The 17,262-nt window shown below is 35.1% G+C and overlaps 2 protein-coding genes across 2 annotated transcripts; both read left to right on the forward strand.

Annotated features, from left to right (window-relative positions):
• The first annotated feature begins 649 nt into the window (after positions 1–649).
• Positions 650–1,048, forward strand: LOC145988101 (protein CFDP2-like). Its single transcript, XM_083122933.1, has one exon. The coding sequence runs from the start codon at positions 650–652 to the stop codon at positions 1,046–1,048; it is 399 nt and encodes a 132-aa protein (XP_082979059.1).
• A 3,692-nt stretch (positions 1,049–4,740) lies between these two features.
• LOC145988102 (protein CFDP2-like) lies at positions 4,741–5,139 on the forward strand. Its single transcript, XM_083122934.1, has one exon. It carries the CDS (start codon positions 4,741–4,743, stop codon positions 5,137–5,139), a length of 399 nt encoding a protein of 132 aa, XP_082979060.1.
• The last annotated feature ends 12,123 nt before the right edge of the window (positions 5,140–17,262 follow it).

Consider the following 17,262-nt stretch of genomic DNA (forward strand, 5'->3'; position numbering starts at 1 on the left):
ATTCTAGTACTCGTTTGAAACTCATTTTCTTCACAGACCAAGCCAGAGATGATTTTCTTTAGAATGTTGAATTATTATGCTTCTCAGAGCCTGAAAATGCGTTTTAATTCTGACATTTCGACTATAGGATGAAAACTTGATTTTTCGATTAATTCACGTTCAATTCTAGTACTCCTTTGAAATTCATTTTCTCTACAGACCAAGCCAGAGTTGATTTTCATTAAAATGTTTAATTATTACGCTTTTCAGAACCTGAAAAGAGTTTTAATTCTGACATTTGGATAATAGGATGAATACTTGATTTTTCGGGAAATTCGTGTTCAATGCTGATATTCGTTTGAAACTCATTTTCTCTACATAACATGCCAGATATGATTTTCTTAGAAATGTTGTATGATTATGTTTTTCAGAGTCTGAAAAGCGTTTTATTTCTGACATATCGTGTATAGGTTAAAAACTTGATATTTGAAAAATTCGTGTTCAAGTCTGATATTCGCTTGAAACTCTTTCTCACTATAGGCCAAGCCAGATAAGATTTTCTTGGAAGGCCGACACCCTTACCTTGTAAAAGAACAATCTGATGAGAAGCCAATAGGCGAGCCTCGAAACGATGGATTTATAAGAAAAAAGACAAGGACAGACCAGGAACATGAGAACGGTCAATAAAGAAAGGACAATTAGTATCGCAACATGGAATGTACGCAACTTAAAGAAACCAGGGGCACTGAGAGTAGTTAGAAAAATTGCTGAGAAATATGGAATCAATATAATGGCAGTGCAAGAGAAAAGGTGGAAACGACAGTCCACTTTCAGGTCAGAAAACGACATAGTGTTCAACAGTGGTGGAAACGGAAAGAAATATGGAACAGGGTTTATCGTAGATAAGAAAATGAAGAATGCTATAATAGACTTCACACCAATAAATGAGAGAATATGCACCATGAGGGTCAAAGGGAGACTGTTTAATATTACAGCAATCTGTGTTTATTCATCAAATGAAGAGACTGATGACGAGACGAAAGATAAGTTTTATGATAAATTGGAGTAGGTATACGATACAGCACCACAACATGTTGTAAATTTAATAATTGGAGATGTAAATGCCAAAATAGGAAAAGAAGACATTTTTAGAAAAACAATTGGCAAAGAAAGTTTACACAGTGAAAGTAATGTTAATGGACTACGTATAATAGACTTTGCCGTAAGTCAAACAATGGTGGTTAAAAGTACTCAGCTACAAAGAAAAAACATAAAGAAGGAAACCTGGATTTCACCTGATAGGGAGACAAAAATCCAGATAGATCATGTGATAATAGATGACAGACACTCATCAGATATAACAGATATCAGTAGCTGCAGAGGGGCAGATTGTGGATCTGACCACTTTCTAGTCAGAATCAAATATAGACAAAGAATCGCCTGTTATAGAAATATTAAAGGAAAGAAACAGGAAAAATATGTTACAACGAAAGTAATAAAAGATAAAAGATAGAGTGTAAGATATAAAGAGACATTTAAGAAGAGATTGGATTAGAAGGAAGAGGAATGGCAAGATTCTGATATAGAGGGAAGATGGAAAGCAATAAGAGACAGCATTCAACAACCTGCATAAAAGGTACTGGGTAAGAAGAATGCAAGAGAAGAAACGATTGGTGGGATGAGGAATGCTATAAAGCTATAAAAGAAAGAAAGGACGCAACATTAAAGACTATAAACAGAAATACAAAAGGAAATAGACAAGTGTTCAAAGAGAAGAGAAGTTTGGCCGATAAAATGTGCAGAAGAATGAAAAGAGAGTACGACAAGCAAAAATTAGTAGAGATAGAAACGACATGGAAAGTTAAGGAAAAGAGAGATTACTTCTTGAAACTGAAAGAAGAGAAGAAAGGATTTCAACCTAGAGTTGCATTTTGCAAAGATAAGGAGTGCAATCTGATAAGAGATAAGGAAGGTATTTTGAACAGATGGGCAGAGTACTTTAGTGAACGTTTGAATGGAGATAAGAATGAACTAGATAAGGAGAATGAGGATATGGGAGATAGAGTGGAAAAAAGAACCTTGAGGATGGAAGAGGAAGATGAAGCTGACATGGAAATGGAAGAGACTACTAAAGATTTGATTAAGCCCCCTTCAAGGCAAGAGGTTAAAGAAGCAATTAGAGAACTAGCAAACAATAAAGACTTAGGTGACGATATTATAAAAGCAGAACTATTGAACTTAGGAGGGAACATTGTAGTGGATAAATTAGAACAACTATACAAACAAATATGGGAAGAAGAAAGAATGCCACAACAATGGGGAAGAGGAATTATATGTTCAATACATAAAAGTAAAGACAAAACAGTATGTGAAAACTTCAGAGGTATCACACTCCTCAATATGGCATATAAAGCATTTGCTAAGATACTAGTCGGGAGACTCACACCACTAGCTGAAAAGATGATTGGAGAATATCAATGTGGTTTTAGGAGAAATAGGTCAACTACAGATCAAATTTATTCAATTAGAATGATAATGGAAAATGCTATGAATACAATATAGACCTGCATCAACTTTTCATAGACTTTAGACAGGCATATGACAGCGTCAAGAGAAACAGACTCCTAAAAAACATGAAAGAAATGAAAATACCAATGAAATTATTTAAATTAACAGGAATGACATTAAGCAATACAACAAATAAGGTAAAGATTGAAGGAGAACTTTCAAGAGATTTGCAAATAGAGAGAGGAGTGAAACAAGGAGATGTTATGTCAACCCTGTTATTCAATATAACATTGGAAAAGGCAATTAGACATTTAAGCATAAATCCAGGAGGTTCAATCTTTAACAGGATGAGTCAGTGCCTAGCTTATGCAGTTGATATTGATCTCATATCACGAAAAAAACAAAAACAGAACTAAATAACGAATTTAAAAACTAGTAGAGAATGCAGAGAATATTGGATTACTAATCAATGTACAAAAGACTAAATACATGCTTGAATCAAGAAAAGAGATCACAGCTTATGAAAGAACGAAAAAGGTAGGAGATAAAGAATTTGAAAAATGTGATAAGTTTAAGTACTTAGGATCTATAATAAACAAAACAAACAATGTATCTGAGGAAAGTAAGGCAAGAATAGCTGCAGTCAATAGATGTTCACTTGGACTCAAGAAAGTCTTCTCCTCCAAAGATATAAGCAGAAAAAACCAGATTAATATATACAAAACAATTGTACGCCCAGTAGTGACATATGGGTCAGAAACTTGGACGTTAGTGGAAAAGGACGAGGAGTTGCTTAGAGGATGGGAGCGGAAGATTTTGAGAAGAATTTTTGGGCCGGTGAGAGAGGAGGAGTTTTGGTGGATGAGAACAAACGATGAAATACAAGAACTATATAATAATTCAGATATTGTAACAGAGATCAAGTGTGGACGAATTAGATGGCTGGGACATGTATGGCGAATGGAAGATTGTAGAGTGCCAAAGACGGTGTTAACAGGAGGACCAGGTGGAAGAAGAGGAAAAGGAAGACCTAGAAAAAGATGGCTCGTAGATATAGAGGGAGACCTGAGAAAACTGGGAGTCCGGAGAAGGAGGAGGAAGGCGATGGATCGAGACGACTGGAGGCTCGTCGTGGAGGAGGCCAAGGCACTGCAAGAGCTGTAGCGGCAAGGAGTAAGTAAGTAAGACAGAAATAATTTTGATAAAAATGTTGTATTATTATGATTTTCAGAGCCTAAAAAGCATTTTAATTCTGACATTTCGCCTATAGGATTCGTGTTCAATGCTGATACTCGTTTGAAACTCATTTTCTATACAGACCAAACCAGAGATGATTTTCATAAGATTGTTGTATTTTTATGCTTTTCAGAGCGTGAAAAGGGTTTTAATTCTGACATTTCGACTATAGGATCAAAACTTGATTTTTCGATAAATTCACGTTCAATTCTAGTACTCGTTTGAAACTCATTTTCTCTACAGACCAAGCCAGAGATGAATTTCTTTAAAATGTTGAATTGTTATGCTTTTCAGAGCCTGAAAAGCGTTGTAATTATGACATTTCAACCTTAGGATCAAAACTTGATTTTTCGAGAAATTCACGTTCAATTCTAGTACTCGTTTGAAACTCATTTTCTTCACAGATCAATCCAGAGATGATTTTCTTTAGAATGTTGAATTATTATGCTTCTCAGAGCCTGAAAATGCGTTTTAATTCTGACATTTCGACTATAGGATGAAAACTTGATTTTTCGATTAATTCACGTTCAATTCTAGTACTCCTTTGAAATTCATTTTCTCTACAGACCAAGCCAGAGTTGATTTTCATTAAAATGTTTAATTATTACGCTTTTCAGAACCTGAAAAGAGTTTTAATTCTGACATTTGGATAATAGGATGAATACTTGATTTTTCGGGAAATTCGTGTTCAATGCTGATATTCGTTTGAAACTCATTTTCTCTACATAACATGCCAGATATGATTTTCTTAGAAATGTTGTATGATTATGTTTTTCAGAGTCTGAAAAGCGTTTTATTTCTGACATATCGTGTATAGGTTAAAAACTTGATATTTGAAAAATTCGTGTTCAAGTCTGATATTCGCTTGAAACTCTTTCTCACTATAGGCCAAGCCAGATAAGATTTTCTTGTAAGGCCGACACCCTTACCTTGTAAAAGAACAATCTGATGAGAAGCCAATAGGCGAGCCTCGAAACGATGGATTTATAAGAAAAAAGACAAGGACAGACCAGGAACATGAGAACGGTCAATAAAGAAAGGACAATTAGTATCGCAACATGGAATGTACGCAACTTAAAGAAACCAGGGGCACTGAGAGTAGTTAGAAAAATTGCTGAGAAATATGGAATCAATATAATGGCAGTGCAAGAGAAAAGGTGGAAAGGACAGTCCACTTTCAGGTCAGAAAACGACATAGTGTTCAACAGTGGTGGAAACGGAAAGAAATATGGAACAGGGTTTATCGTAGATAAGAAAACGAAGAATGCTATAATAGACTTCACACCAATAAATGAGAGAATATGCACCATGAGGGTCAAAGGGAGACTGTTTAATATCACAGCAATCTGTGTTTATTCATCAAATGAAGAGACTGATGACGAGACGAAAGATAAGTTTTATGATAAATTGGAGTAGGTATACGATACAGCACCACAACATGTTGTAAATTTAATAATTGGTGATGTAAATGCCAAAATAGGAAAATAAGACATTTTTAGAAAAACAATTGGCAAAGAAAGTTTACACAGTGAAAGTAATGATAATGGACTACGTATAATAGACTTTGCCGTAAGTCAAACAATGGTGGTTAAAAGTACTCAGCTACAAAGAAAAAACATAAAGAAGGAAACCTGGATTTCACCAGATGGGGAGACAAAAATCCAGATAGATCATGTGATAATAGATGACAGACACTCATCAGATATAACAGATATCAGTAGCTGCAGAGGGGCAGATTGTGGATCTGACCACTTTCTAGTCAGAATCAAATATAGACAAAGAATCGCCTGTTATAGAAATAGTAAAGGAAAGAAACAGGAAAAATATGTTACAACGAAAGTAATAAAAGATAAAAGATAGAGTGTAAGATATAAAGAGACATTTAAGAAGAGATTGGATTAGAAGGAAGAGGAATGGCAAGATTCTGATATAGAGGGAAGATGGAAAGCAATAAGAGACAGCATTCAACAACCTGCATAAAAGGTACTGGGTAAGAAGAATGCAAGAGAAGAAACGATTGGTGGGATGAGGAATGCTATAAAGCTATAAAAGAAAGAAAGGACGCAACATTAAAGACTATAAACAGAAATACAAAAGGAAATAGACAAGTGTTCAAAGAGAAGAGAAGTTTGGCCGATAAAATGTGCAGAAGAATGAAATGAGAGTACGACAAGCAAAAATTAGTAGAGATAGAAACGACATGGAAAGTTAAGGAAAAGAGAGATTACTTCTTGAAACTGAAAGAAGAGAAGAAAGGATTTCAACCTAGAGTTGCATTTTGCAAAGATAAGGAGTGCAATCTGATAGGAGATAAGGAAGGTATTTTGAACAGATGGGCAGAGTACTTTAGTGAACGTTTGAATGGAGATAAGACTGAACTAGATAAGGAGAATGAGGATATGGGAGATAGAGTGGAAAAAAGAACCTTGAGGATGGAAGAGGAAGATGAAGCTGACATGGAAATGGAAGAGACTACTAAAGATTTGATTAAGCCCCCTTCAAGGCAAGAGGTTAAAGAAGCAATTAGAGAACTAACAAACAATAAAGACTTAGGTGACGATATTATAAAAGCAGAACTATTGAACTTAGGAGGGAACATTGTAGTGGATAAATTAGAACAACTATACAAACAAATATGGGAAGAAGAAAGAATGCCACAACAATGGGGAAGAGGAATTATATGTTCAATACATAAAAGTAAAGACAAAACAGTATGTGAAAACTTCAGAGGTATCACACTCCTCAATATGGCATATAAAGCATTTGCTAAGATACTAGTCGGGAGACTCACACCACTAGCTGAAAAGATGATTGGAGAATATCAATGTGGTTTTAGGAGAAATAGGTCAACTACAGATCAAATTTATTCAATTAGAATGATAATGGAAAATGCTATGAATACAATATAGACCTGCATCAACTTTTCATAGACTTTAGACAGGCATATGACAGCGTCAAGAGAAACAGACTCCTAAAAAACATGAAAGAAATGAAAATACCAATGAAATAATTTAAATTAACAGGAATGACATTAAGCAATACAACAAATAAGGTAAAGATTGAAGGAGAACTTTCAAGAGATTTGCAAATAGAGAGAGGAGTGAAACAAGGAGATGTTATGTCAACCCTGTTATTCAATATAACATTGGAAAAGGCAATTAGACATTTAAGCATAAATCCAGGAGGTTCAATCTTTAACAGGATGAGTCAGTGCCTAGCTTATGCAGTTGATATTGATCTCATATCACGAAAAAAACAAAAACAGAACTAAATAACGAATTTAAAAACTAGTAGAGAATGCAGAGAATATTGGATTACTAATCAATGTACAAAAGACTAAATACATGCTTGAATCAAGAAAAGAGATCACAGCTTATGAAAGAACGAAAAAGGTAGGAGATAAAGAATTTGAAAAATGTGATAAGTTTAAGTACTTAGGATCTATAATAAACAAAACAAACAATGTATCTGAGGAAAGTAAGGCAAGAATAGCTGCAGTCAATAGATGTTCACTTGGACTCAAGAAAGTCTTCTCCTCCAAAGATATAAGCAGAAAAAACCAGATTAATATATACAAAACAATTGTACGCCCAGTAGTGACATATGGGTCAGAAACTTGGACGTTAGTGGAAAAGGACGAGGAGTTGCTTAAAGGATGGGAGCGGAAGATTTTGAGAAGAATTTTTGGGCCGGTGAGAGAGGAGGAGTTTTGGTGGATGAGAACAAACGATGAAATACAAGAACTATATAATAATTCAGATATTGTAACAGAGATCAAGTGTGGACGAATTAGATGGCTGGGACATGTATGGCGAATGGAAGATTGTAGAGTGCCAAAGACGGTGTTAACAGGAGGACCAGGTGGAAGAAGAGGAAAAGGAAGACCTAGAAAAAGATGGCTCGTAGATATAGAGGGAGACCTGAGAAAACTGGGAGTCCGGAGAAGGAGGAGGAAGGCGATGGATCGAGACGACTGGAGGCTCGTCGTGGAGGAGGCCAAGGCACTGCAAGAGCTGTAGCGGCAAGGAGTAAGTAAGTAAGACAGAAATAATTTTGATAAAAATGTTGTATTATTATGATTTTCAGAGCCTAAAAAGCATTTTAATTCTGACATTTCGCCTATAGGATTCGTGTTCAATGCTGATACTCGTTTGAAACTCATTTTCTATACAGACCAAACCAGAGATGATTTTCATAAGATTGTTGTATTTTTATGCTTTTCAGAGCGTGAAAAGGGTTTTAATTCTGACATTTCGACTATAGGATCAAAACTTGATTTTTCGATAAATTCACGTTCAATTCTAGTACTCGTTTGAAACTCATTTTCTCTACAGACCAAGCCAGAGATGAATTTCTTTAAAATGTTGAATTGTTATGCTTTTCAGAGCCTGAAAAGCGTTGTAATTATGACATTTCAACCTTAGGATCAAAACTTGATTTTTCGAGAAATTCACGTTCAATTCTAGTACTCGTTTGAAACTCATTTTCTTCACAGATCAATCCAGAGATGATTTTCTTTAGAATGTTGAATTATTATGCTTCTCAGAGCCTGAAAATGCGTTTTAATTCTGACATTTCGACTATAGGATGAAAACTTGATTTTTCGATTAATTCACGTTCAATTCTAGTACTCCTTTGAAATTCATTTTCTCTACAGACCAAGCCAGAGTTGATTTTCATTAAAATGTTTAATTATTACGCTTTTCAGAACCTGAAAAGAGTTTTAATTCTGACATTTGGATAATAGGATGAATACTTGATTTTTCGGGAAATTCGTGTTCAATGCTGATATTCGTTTGAAACTCATTTTCTCTACATAACATGCCAGATATGATTTTCTTAGAAATGTTGTATGATTATGTTTTTCAGAGTCTGAAAAGCGTTTTATTTCTGACATATCGTGTATAGGTTAAAAACTTGATATTTGAAAAATTCGTGTTCAAGTCTGATATTCGCTTGAAACTCTTTCTCACTATAGGCCAAGCCAGATAAGATTTTCTTGGAAGGCCGACACCCTTACCTTGTAAAAGAACAATCTGATGAGAAGCGAATAGGCGAGCCTCGAAACGATGGATTTATAAGAAAAAAGACAAGGACAGACCAGGAACATGAGAACGGTCAATAAAGAAAGGACAATTAGTATCGCAACATGGAATGTACGCAACTTAAAGAAACCAGGGGCACTGAGAGTAGTTAGAAAAATTGCTGAGAAATATGGAATCAATATAATGGCAGTGCAAGAGAAAAGGTGGAAAGGACAGTCCACTTTCAGGTCAGAAAACGACATAGTGTTCAACAGTGGTGGAAACGGAAAGAAATATGGAACAGGGTTTATCGTAGATAAGAAAACGAAGAATGCTATAATAGACTTCACACCAATAAATGAGAGAATATGCACCATGAGGGTCAAAGGGAGACTGTTTAATATCACAGCAATCTGTGTTTATTCATCAAATGAAGAGACTGATGACGAGACGAAAGATAAGTTTTATGATAAATTGGAGTAGGTATACGATACAGCACCACAACATGTTGTAAATTTAATAATTGGTGATGTAAATGCCAAAATAGGAAAATAAGACATTTTTAGAAAAACAATTGGCAAAGAAAGTTTACACAGTGAAAGTAATGATAATGGACTACGTATAATAGACTTTGCCGTAAGTCAAACAATGGTGGTTAAAAGTACTCAGCTACAAAGAAAAAACATAAAGAAGGAAACCTGGATTTCACCAGATGGGGAGACAAAAATCCAGATAGATCATGTGATAATAGATGACAGACACTCATCAGATATAACAGATATCAGTAGCTGCAGAGGGGCAGATTGTGGATCTGACCACTTTCTAGTCAGAATCAAATATAGACAAAGAATCGCCTGTTATAGAAATAGTAAAGGAAAGAAACAGGAAAAATATGTTACAACGAAAGTAATAAAAGATAAAAGATAGAGTGTAAGATATAAAGAGACATTTAAGAAGAGATTGGATTAGAAGGAAGAGGAATGGCAAGATTCTGATATAGAGGGAAGATGGAAAGCAATAAGAGACAGCATTCAACAACCTGCATAAAAGGTACTGGGTAAGAAGAATGCAAGAGAAGAAACGATTGGTGGGATGAGGAATGCTATAAAGCTATAAAAGAAAGAAAGGACGCAACATTAAAGACTATAAACAGAAATACAAAAGGAAATAGACAAGTGTTCAAAGAGAAGAGAAGTTTGGCCGATAAAATGTGCAGAAGAATGAAATGAGAGTACGACAAGCAAAAATTAGTAGAGATAGAAACGACATGGAAAGTTAAGGAAAAGAGAGATTACTTCTTGAAACTGAAAGAAGAGAAGAAAGGATTTCAACCTAGAGTTGCATTTTGCAAAGATAAGGAGTGCAATCTGATAGGAGATAAGGAAGGTATTTTGAACAGATGGGCAGAGTACTTTAGTGAACGTTTGAATGGAGATAAGAATGAACTAGATAAGGAGAATGAGGATATGGGAGATAGAGTGGAAAAAAGAACCTTGAGGATGGAAGAGGAAGATGAAGCTGACATGGAAATGGAAGAGACTACTAAAGATTTGATTAAGCCCCCTTCAAGGCAAGAGGTTAAAGAAGCAATTAGAGAACTAGCAAACAATAAAGACTTAGGTGACGATATTATAAATGCAGAACTATTGAACTTAGGAGGTAACATTGTAGTGGATAAATTAGAACAACTATACAAACAAATATGGGAAGAAGAAAGAATGCCACAACAATGGGGAAGAGGAATTATATGTTCAATACATAAAAGTAAAGACAAAACAGTATGTGAAAACTTCAGAGGTATCACACTCCTCAATATGGCATATAAAGCATTTGCTAAGATACTAGTCGGGAGACTCACACCACTAGCTGAAAAGATGATTGGAGATTATCAATGTGGTTTTAGGAGAAATAGGTCAACTACAGATCAAATTTATTCAATTAGAATGATAATGGAAAATGCTATGAATACAATATAGACCTGCATCAACTTTTCATAGACTTCAGACAGGCATATGACAGCGTCAAGAGAAACAGACTCCTAAAAATCATGAAAGAAATGAAAATACCAATGAAATTATTTAAATTAACAGGAATGACATTAAGCAATACAACAAATAAGGTAAAGATTGAAGGAGAACTTTCAAGAGATTTCCAAATAGAGAGAGGAGTGAAACAAGGAGATGTTATGTCAACCCTGTTATTCAATATAACATTGGAAAAGGCAATTAGACATTTAAGCATAAATCCAGGAGGTTCAATCTTTAACAGGATGAGTCAGTGCCTAGCTTATGCAGTTGATATTGATCTCATATCACGAAAAAAACAAAAACAGAACTAAATAACAATTTAAAAACTAGTAGAGAATGCAGAGAATATTGGATTACTAATCAATGTACAAAAGACTAAATACATGCTTGAATCAAGAAAAGAGACCACAGCTTATGAAAGAACGAAAAAAGGTAGGAGATAAAGAATTTGAAAAATGTGATAAGTTTAAGTACTTAGGATCTATAATAAACAAAACAAACAATGTATCTGAGGAAAGTAAGGCAAGAATAGCTGCAGTCAATAGATGTTCACTGGGACTCAAGAAAGTCTTCTCCTTTAAAAGATATAAGCAGAAAAAACCAGATTAATATATACAAAACAAAACAATTGTACGCCCAGTAGTGACATATGGGTCAGAAACTTGGACGTTAGTGGAAAAGGACGAGGAGTTGCTAAGAGGATGGGAGCGGAAGATTTTGAGAAGAATTTTTGGGCCGGTGAGAGAGGAGGAGTTTTGGTGGATGAGAACAAACGATGAAATACAAGAACTATATAATAATTCAGATATTGTAACAGAGATCAAGTGTGGACGAATTAGATGGCTGGGACATGTATGGCGAATGGAAGATTGTAGAGTGCCAAAGACGGTGTTAACAGGAGGACCAGGTGGAAGAAGAGGAAAAGGAAGACCTAGAAAAAGATGGCTCGAAGATATAGAGGGAGACCTGAGAAAACTGAAAGTCCGGAGAAGGAGGAGGAAGGCGATGGATCGAGACGACTGGAGGCTCGTCGTGGAGGAGGCCAAGGCACTGCAAGAGCTGTAGCGGCAAGGAGTAAGTAAGTAAGCCAGAAATAATTTTGATAAAAATGTTGTATTATTATGATTTTCAGAGCCTAAAAAGCATTTTAATTCTGACATTTCGCCTATAGGATTCGTGTTCAATGCTCATACTCGTTTGAAACTCATTTTCTTTACAGACCAAACCAGAGATGATATTCCTAAGAATGTTGTATTTTTATGTTTTTCAGAGCGTGAAAAGGGTTTTAAATCTGACATTTCGACTATAGGATCAAAACTTGATTTTTCGATAAATTCACTTTCAATTCTAGTACTCGTTTGAAACTCATTTTCTCTACAAACCAAGCCAGAGATGATTTTCTTTAAAATGTTGAATTATTATGCTTTTCAGAGCCTGAAAAACGTTGTAATTATGACACTTCAACCTTAGGATCAAAACTTGATTTTTCGAGAAATTCACGTTCAATTCTAGTACTCGTTTGAAACTAATTTTCTTCACAGACCAAGCCAGAGATGATTTTCTTTAGAATGTTGAATTATTATGCTTCTCAGAGCCTGAAAATGCGTTTTAATTCTGACATTTCGACTATAGGATGAAAACTTGATTTTTCGATTAATTCACGTTCAATTCTAGTACTCCTTTGAAATTCATTTTCTCTACAGACCAAGCCAGAGTTGATTTTCATTAAAATGTTTAATTATTATGCTTTTCAGAACCTGAAAAGAGTTTTAATTCTGACATTTGGATAATAGGATGAATACTTGATTTTTCGGGAAATTCGTGTTCAATGCTGTTATTCGTTTGAAACTCATTTTCTCTACATAACATGCCAGATATGATTTTCTTAGAAATGTTGTATGATTATGTTTTTCAGAGTCTGAAAAGCGTTTTATTTCTCACATATCGTGTATAGGTTAAAAACTTGATATTTGAAAAATTCGTGTTCAAGTCTGATATTCGCTTGAAACTCTTTCTCACTATAGGCCAAGCCAGAGAAGATTTTCTTGTAAGGCCGACACCCTTACCTTGTAAAAGAACAATCTGATGAGAAGCCAATAGGCGAGCCTCGAAACGATGGCTTTATAAGAAAACGACAAGGACAGACCAGGAACCTGAGAACGGTCAATAAATAAAGGACAATTAGTATCGCAACATGGAATGTACGCACCTTAAAGAAACCAGGGGCACTGAGAGTAGTTAAAGAAATTGCTGAGAAATATGGGATCAATATAATGGCAGTGCAAGAGAAAAGGTGGAAAGGACAGTCCACTTTCAGGTCAGAAAACGACATAGTGTTCAACAGTGGTGGAAACGGAAAGAAATATGGAACAGGGTTTATCGTTGATAAGAAAACGAAGAATGCTATAATAGACTTCACACCAATAAATGAGAGAATATGCACCATGAGGGTCAAAGGGAGACTGTTTAATATCACAGCAATCTGTGTTTATTCATCAAATGAAGAGACTGATGACGAGACCAAAGATAAGTTTTATGATAAATTGGAGTACGTATACGATACAGCACCACAACATGATGTAAATTTAATAATTGGAGATGTAAATGCCAAAATAGGAAAAGAAGACATTTTTAGAAAAACAATTGGCAAAGAAAGTTTACACAGTGAAAGTAATGTTAATGGACTACGTATAATAGACTTTGCCGTAAGTCAAACAATGGTGGTTAAAAGTACTCAGCTACAAAGAAAAAACATAAAGAAGGAAACCTGGATTTCACTAGATGGGGAGACAAAAATCCAGATAGATCATGTGATAATAGATGACAGACACTCATCAGATATAACAGATATCAGTAGCTGCAGAGGGGCAGATTGTGGATCTGACCACTTTCTAGTCAGAATCAAATATAGACAAAGAATCGCCTGTTATAGAAATAGTAAAGGAAAGAAACAGGAAAAATATGTTACAACGAAGGTAATAAAAGATAAAAGATAGAGTGTAAGATATAAAGAGACATTAAAGAAGAGATTGGATTAGAAGGAAGAGGAATGGCAAGATTCTGATATAGAGGGAAGATGGAAAGCAATAAGAGACAGCATTCAACAACCTGCATAAAAGGTACTGGGTAAGAAGAATGCAAGAGAAGAAACGATTGGTGGGATGAGGAATGCTATAAAGCTATAAAAGAAAGAAAGGACGCAACATTAAAGACTATAAACAGAAATACAAAAGGAAATAGACAAGTGTTCAAAGAGAAGAGAAGTTTGGCCGATAAAATGTGCAGAAGAATGAAATGAGAGTACGACAAGCAAAAATTAGTAGAGATAGAAACAACATGGAAAGTTAAGGAAAAGAGAGATTACTTCTTGAAACTGAAAGAAGAGAAGAAAGGATTTCAACCTAGAGTTGCATTTTGCAAAGATAAGGAGTGCAATCTGATAGGAGATAAGGAAGGTATTTTGAACAGATGGGCAGAGTACTTTAGTGAACGTTTGAATGGAGATAAGAATGAACTAGATAAGGAGAATGAGGATATGGGAGATAGAGTGGAAAAAAGAACCTTGAGGATGGAAGAGGAAGATGAAGCTGACATGGAAATGGAAGAGACTACTAAAGATTTGATTAAGCCCCCTTCAAGGCAAGAGGTTAAAGAAGCAATTAGAGAACTAGCAAACAATAAAGACTTAGGTGACGATATTATAAATGCAGAACTATTGAACTTAGGAGGGAACATTGTAGTGGATAAATTAGAAGAACTATACAAACAAATATGGGAAGAAGAAAGAATGCCACAACAATGGGGAAGAGGAATTATATGTTCAATACATAAAAGTAAAGACAAAACAGTATGTGAAAACTTCAGAGGTATCACACTCCTCAATATGGCATATAAAGCATTTGCTAAGATACTAGTCGGGAGACTCACACCACTAGCTGAAAAGATGATTGGAGATTATCAATGTGGTTTTAGGAGAAATAGGTCAACTACAGATCAAATTTATTCAATTAGAATGATAATGGAAAATGCTATGAATACAATATAGACCTGCATCAACTTTTCATAGACTTCAGACAGGCATATGACAGCGTCAAGAGAAACAGACTCCTAAAAATCATGAAAGAAATGAAAATACCAATGAAATTATTTAAATTAACAGGAATGACATTAAGCAATACAACAAATAAGGTAAAGATTGAAGGAGAACTTTCAAGAGATTTCCAAATAGAGAGAGGAGTGAAACAAGGAGATGTTATGTCAACCCTGTTATTCAATATAACATTGGAAAAGGCAATTAGACATTTAAGCATAAATCCAGGAGGTTCAATCTTTAACAGGATGAGTCAGTGCCTAGCTTATGCAGTTGATATTGATCTCATATCACGAAAAAAACAAAAACAGAACTAAATAACGAATTTAAAAACTAGTAGAGAATGCAGAGAATATTGGATTACTAATCAATGTACAAAAGACTAAATACATGCTTGAATCAAGAAAAGAGACCACAGCTTATGAAAGAACGAAAAAAGGTAGGAGATAAAGAATTTGAAAAATGTGATAAGTTTAAGTACTTAGGATCTATAATAAACAAAACAAACAATGTATCTGAGGAAAGTAAGGCAAGAATAGCTGCAGTCAATAGATGTTCACTGGGACTCAAGAAAGTCTTCTCCTTTAAAAGATATAAGCAGAAAAAACCAGATTAATATATACAAAACAAAACAATTGTACGCCCAGTAGTGACATATGGGTCAGAAACTTGGACGTTAGTGGAAAAGGACGAGGAGTTGCTAAGAGGATGGGAGCGGAAGATTTTGAGAAGAATTTTTGGGCCGGTGAGAGAGGAGGAGTTTTGGTGGATGAGAACAAACGATGAAATACAAGAACTATATAATAATTCAGATATTGTAACAGAGATCAAGTGTGGACGAATTAGATGGCTGGGACATGTATGGCGAATGGAAGATTGTAGAGTGCCAAAGACGGTGTTAACAGGAGGACCAGGTGGAAGAAGAGGAAAAGGAAGACCTAGAAAAAGATGGCTCGAAGATATAGAGGGAGACCTGAGAAAACTGAAAGTCCGGAGAAGGAGGAGGAAGGCAATGGATCGAGACGACTGGAGGCTCGTCGTGGAGGAGGCCAAGGCACTGCAAGAGCTGTAGCGGCAAGGAGTAAGTAAGTAAGCCAGAAATAATTTTGATAAAAATGTTGTATTATTATGATTTTCAGAGCATAAAATGCATTTTAATTCTGACATTTCGCCTATAGGATTCGTGTTCAATGCTCATACTCGTTTGAAACTCATTTTCTTTACAGACCAAACCAGAGATGATATTCCTAAGAATGTTGTATTTTTATGCTTTTCAGAGCGTGAAAAGGGTTTTAAATCTGACATTTCGACTATAGGATCAAAACTTGATTTTTCGATAAATTCACTTTCAATTCTAGTACTCGTTTGAAACTCATTTTCTCTACAAACCAAGCCAGAGATGATTTTCTTTAAAATGTTGAATTATTATGCTTTTCAGAGCCTGAAAAACGTTGTAATTATGACACTTCAACCTTAGGATCAAAACTTGATTTTTCGAGAAATTCACGTTCAATTCTAGTACTCGTTTGAAACTAATTTTCTTCACAGACCAAGCCAGAGATGATTTTCTTTAGAATGTTGAATTATTATGCTTCTCAGAGCCTGAAAATGCGTTTTAATTCTGACATTTCGACTATAGGATGAAAACTTGATTTTTCGATTAATTCACGTTCAATTCTAGTACTCCTTTGAAATTCATTTTCTCTACAGACCAAGCCAGAGTTGATTTTCATTAAAATGTTTAATTATTACGCTTTTCAGAACCTGAAAAGAGTTTTAATTCTGACATTTGGATAATAGGATGAATACTTGATTTTTCGGGAAATTCGTGTTCAATGCTGATATTCGTTTGAAACTCATTTTCTCTACATAACATGCCAGATATGATTTTCTTAGAAATGTTGTATGATTATGTTTTTCAGAGTCTGAAAAGCGTTTTATTTCTGACATATCGTGTATAGGTTAAAAACTTGATATTTGAAAAATTCGTGTTCAAGTCTGATATTCGCTTGAAACTCTTTCTCACTATAGGCCAAGCCAGATAAGATTTTCTTGGAAGGCCGACACCCTTACCTTGTAAAAGAACAATCTGATGAGAAGCCAATAGGCGAGCCTCGAAACGATGGATTTATAAGAAAAAAGACAAGGACAGACCAGGAACATGAGAACGGTCAATAAATAAAGGACAATTAGTATCGCAACATGGAATGTACGCAACTTAAAGAAACCAGGGGCACTGAGAGTAGTTAGAAAAATTGCTGAGAAATATGGAATCAATATAATGGCAGTGCAAGAGAAAAGGTGGAAAGGACAGTCCACTTTCAGGTCAGAAAACGACATAGTGTTCAACAGTGGTGGAAACGGAAAGAAATATGGAACAGGGTTTATCGTAGATAAG

Source organism: Lepisma saccharinum, chromosome 5, assembly GCF_977018435.1.
Source record: "Lepisma saccharinum chromosome 5, izLepSacc3.1, whole genome shotgun sequence".
Classification (NCBI taxonomy): domain Eukaryota; kingdom Metazoa; phylum Arthropoda; class Insecta; order Zygentoma; family Lepismatidae; genus Lepisma; species Lepisma saccharinum.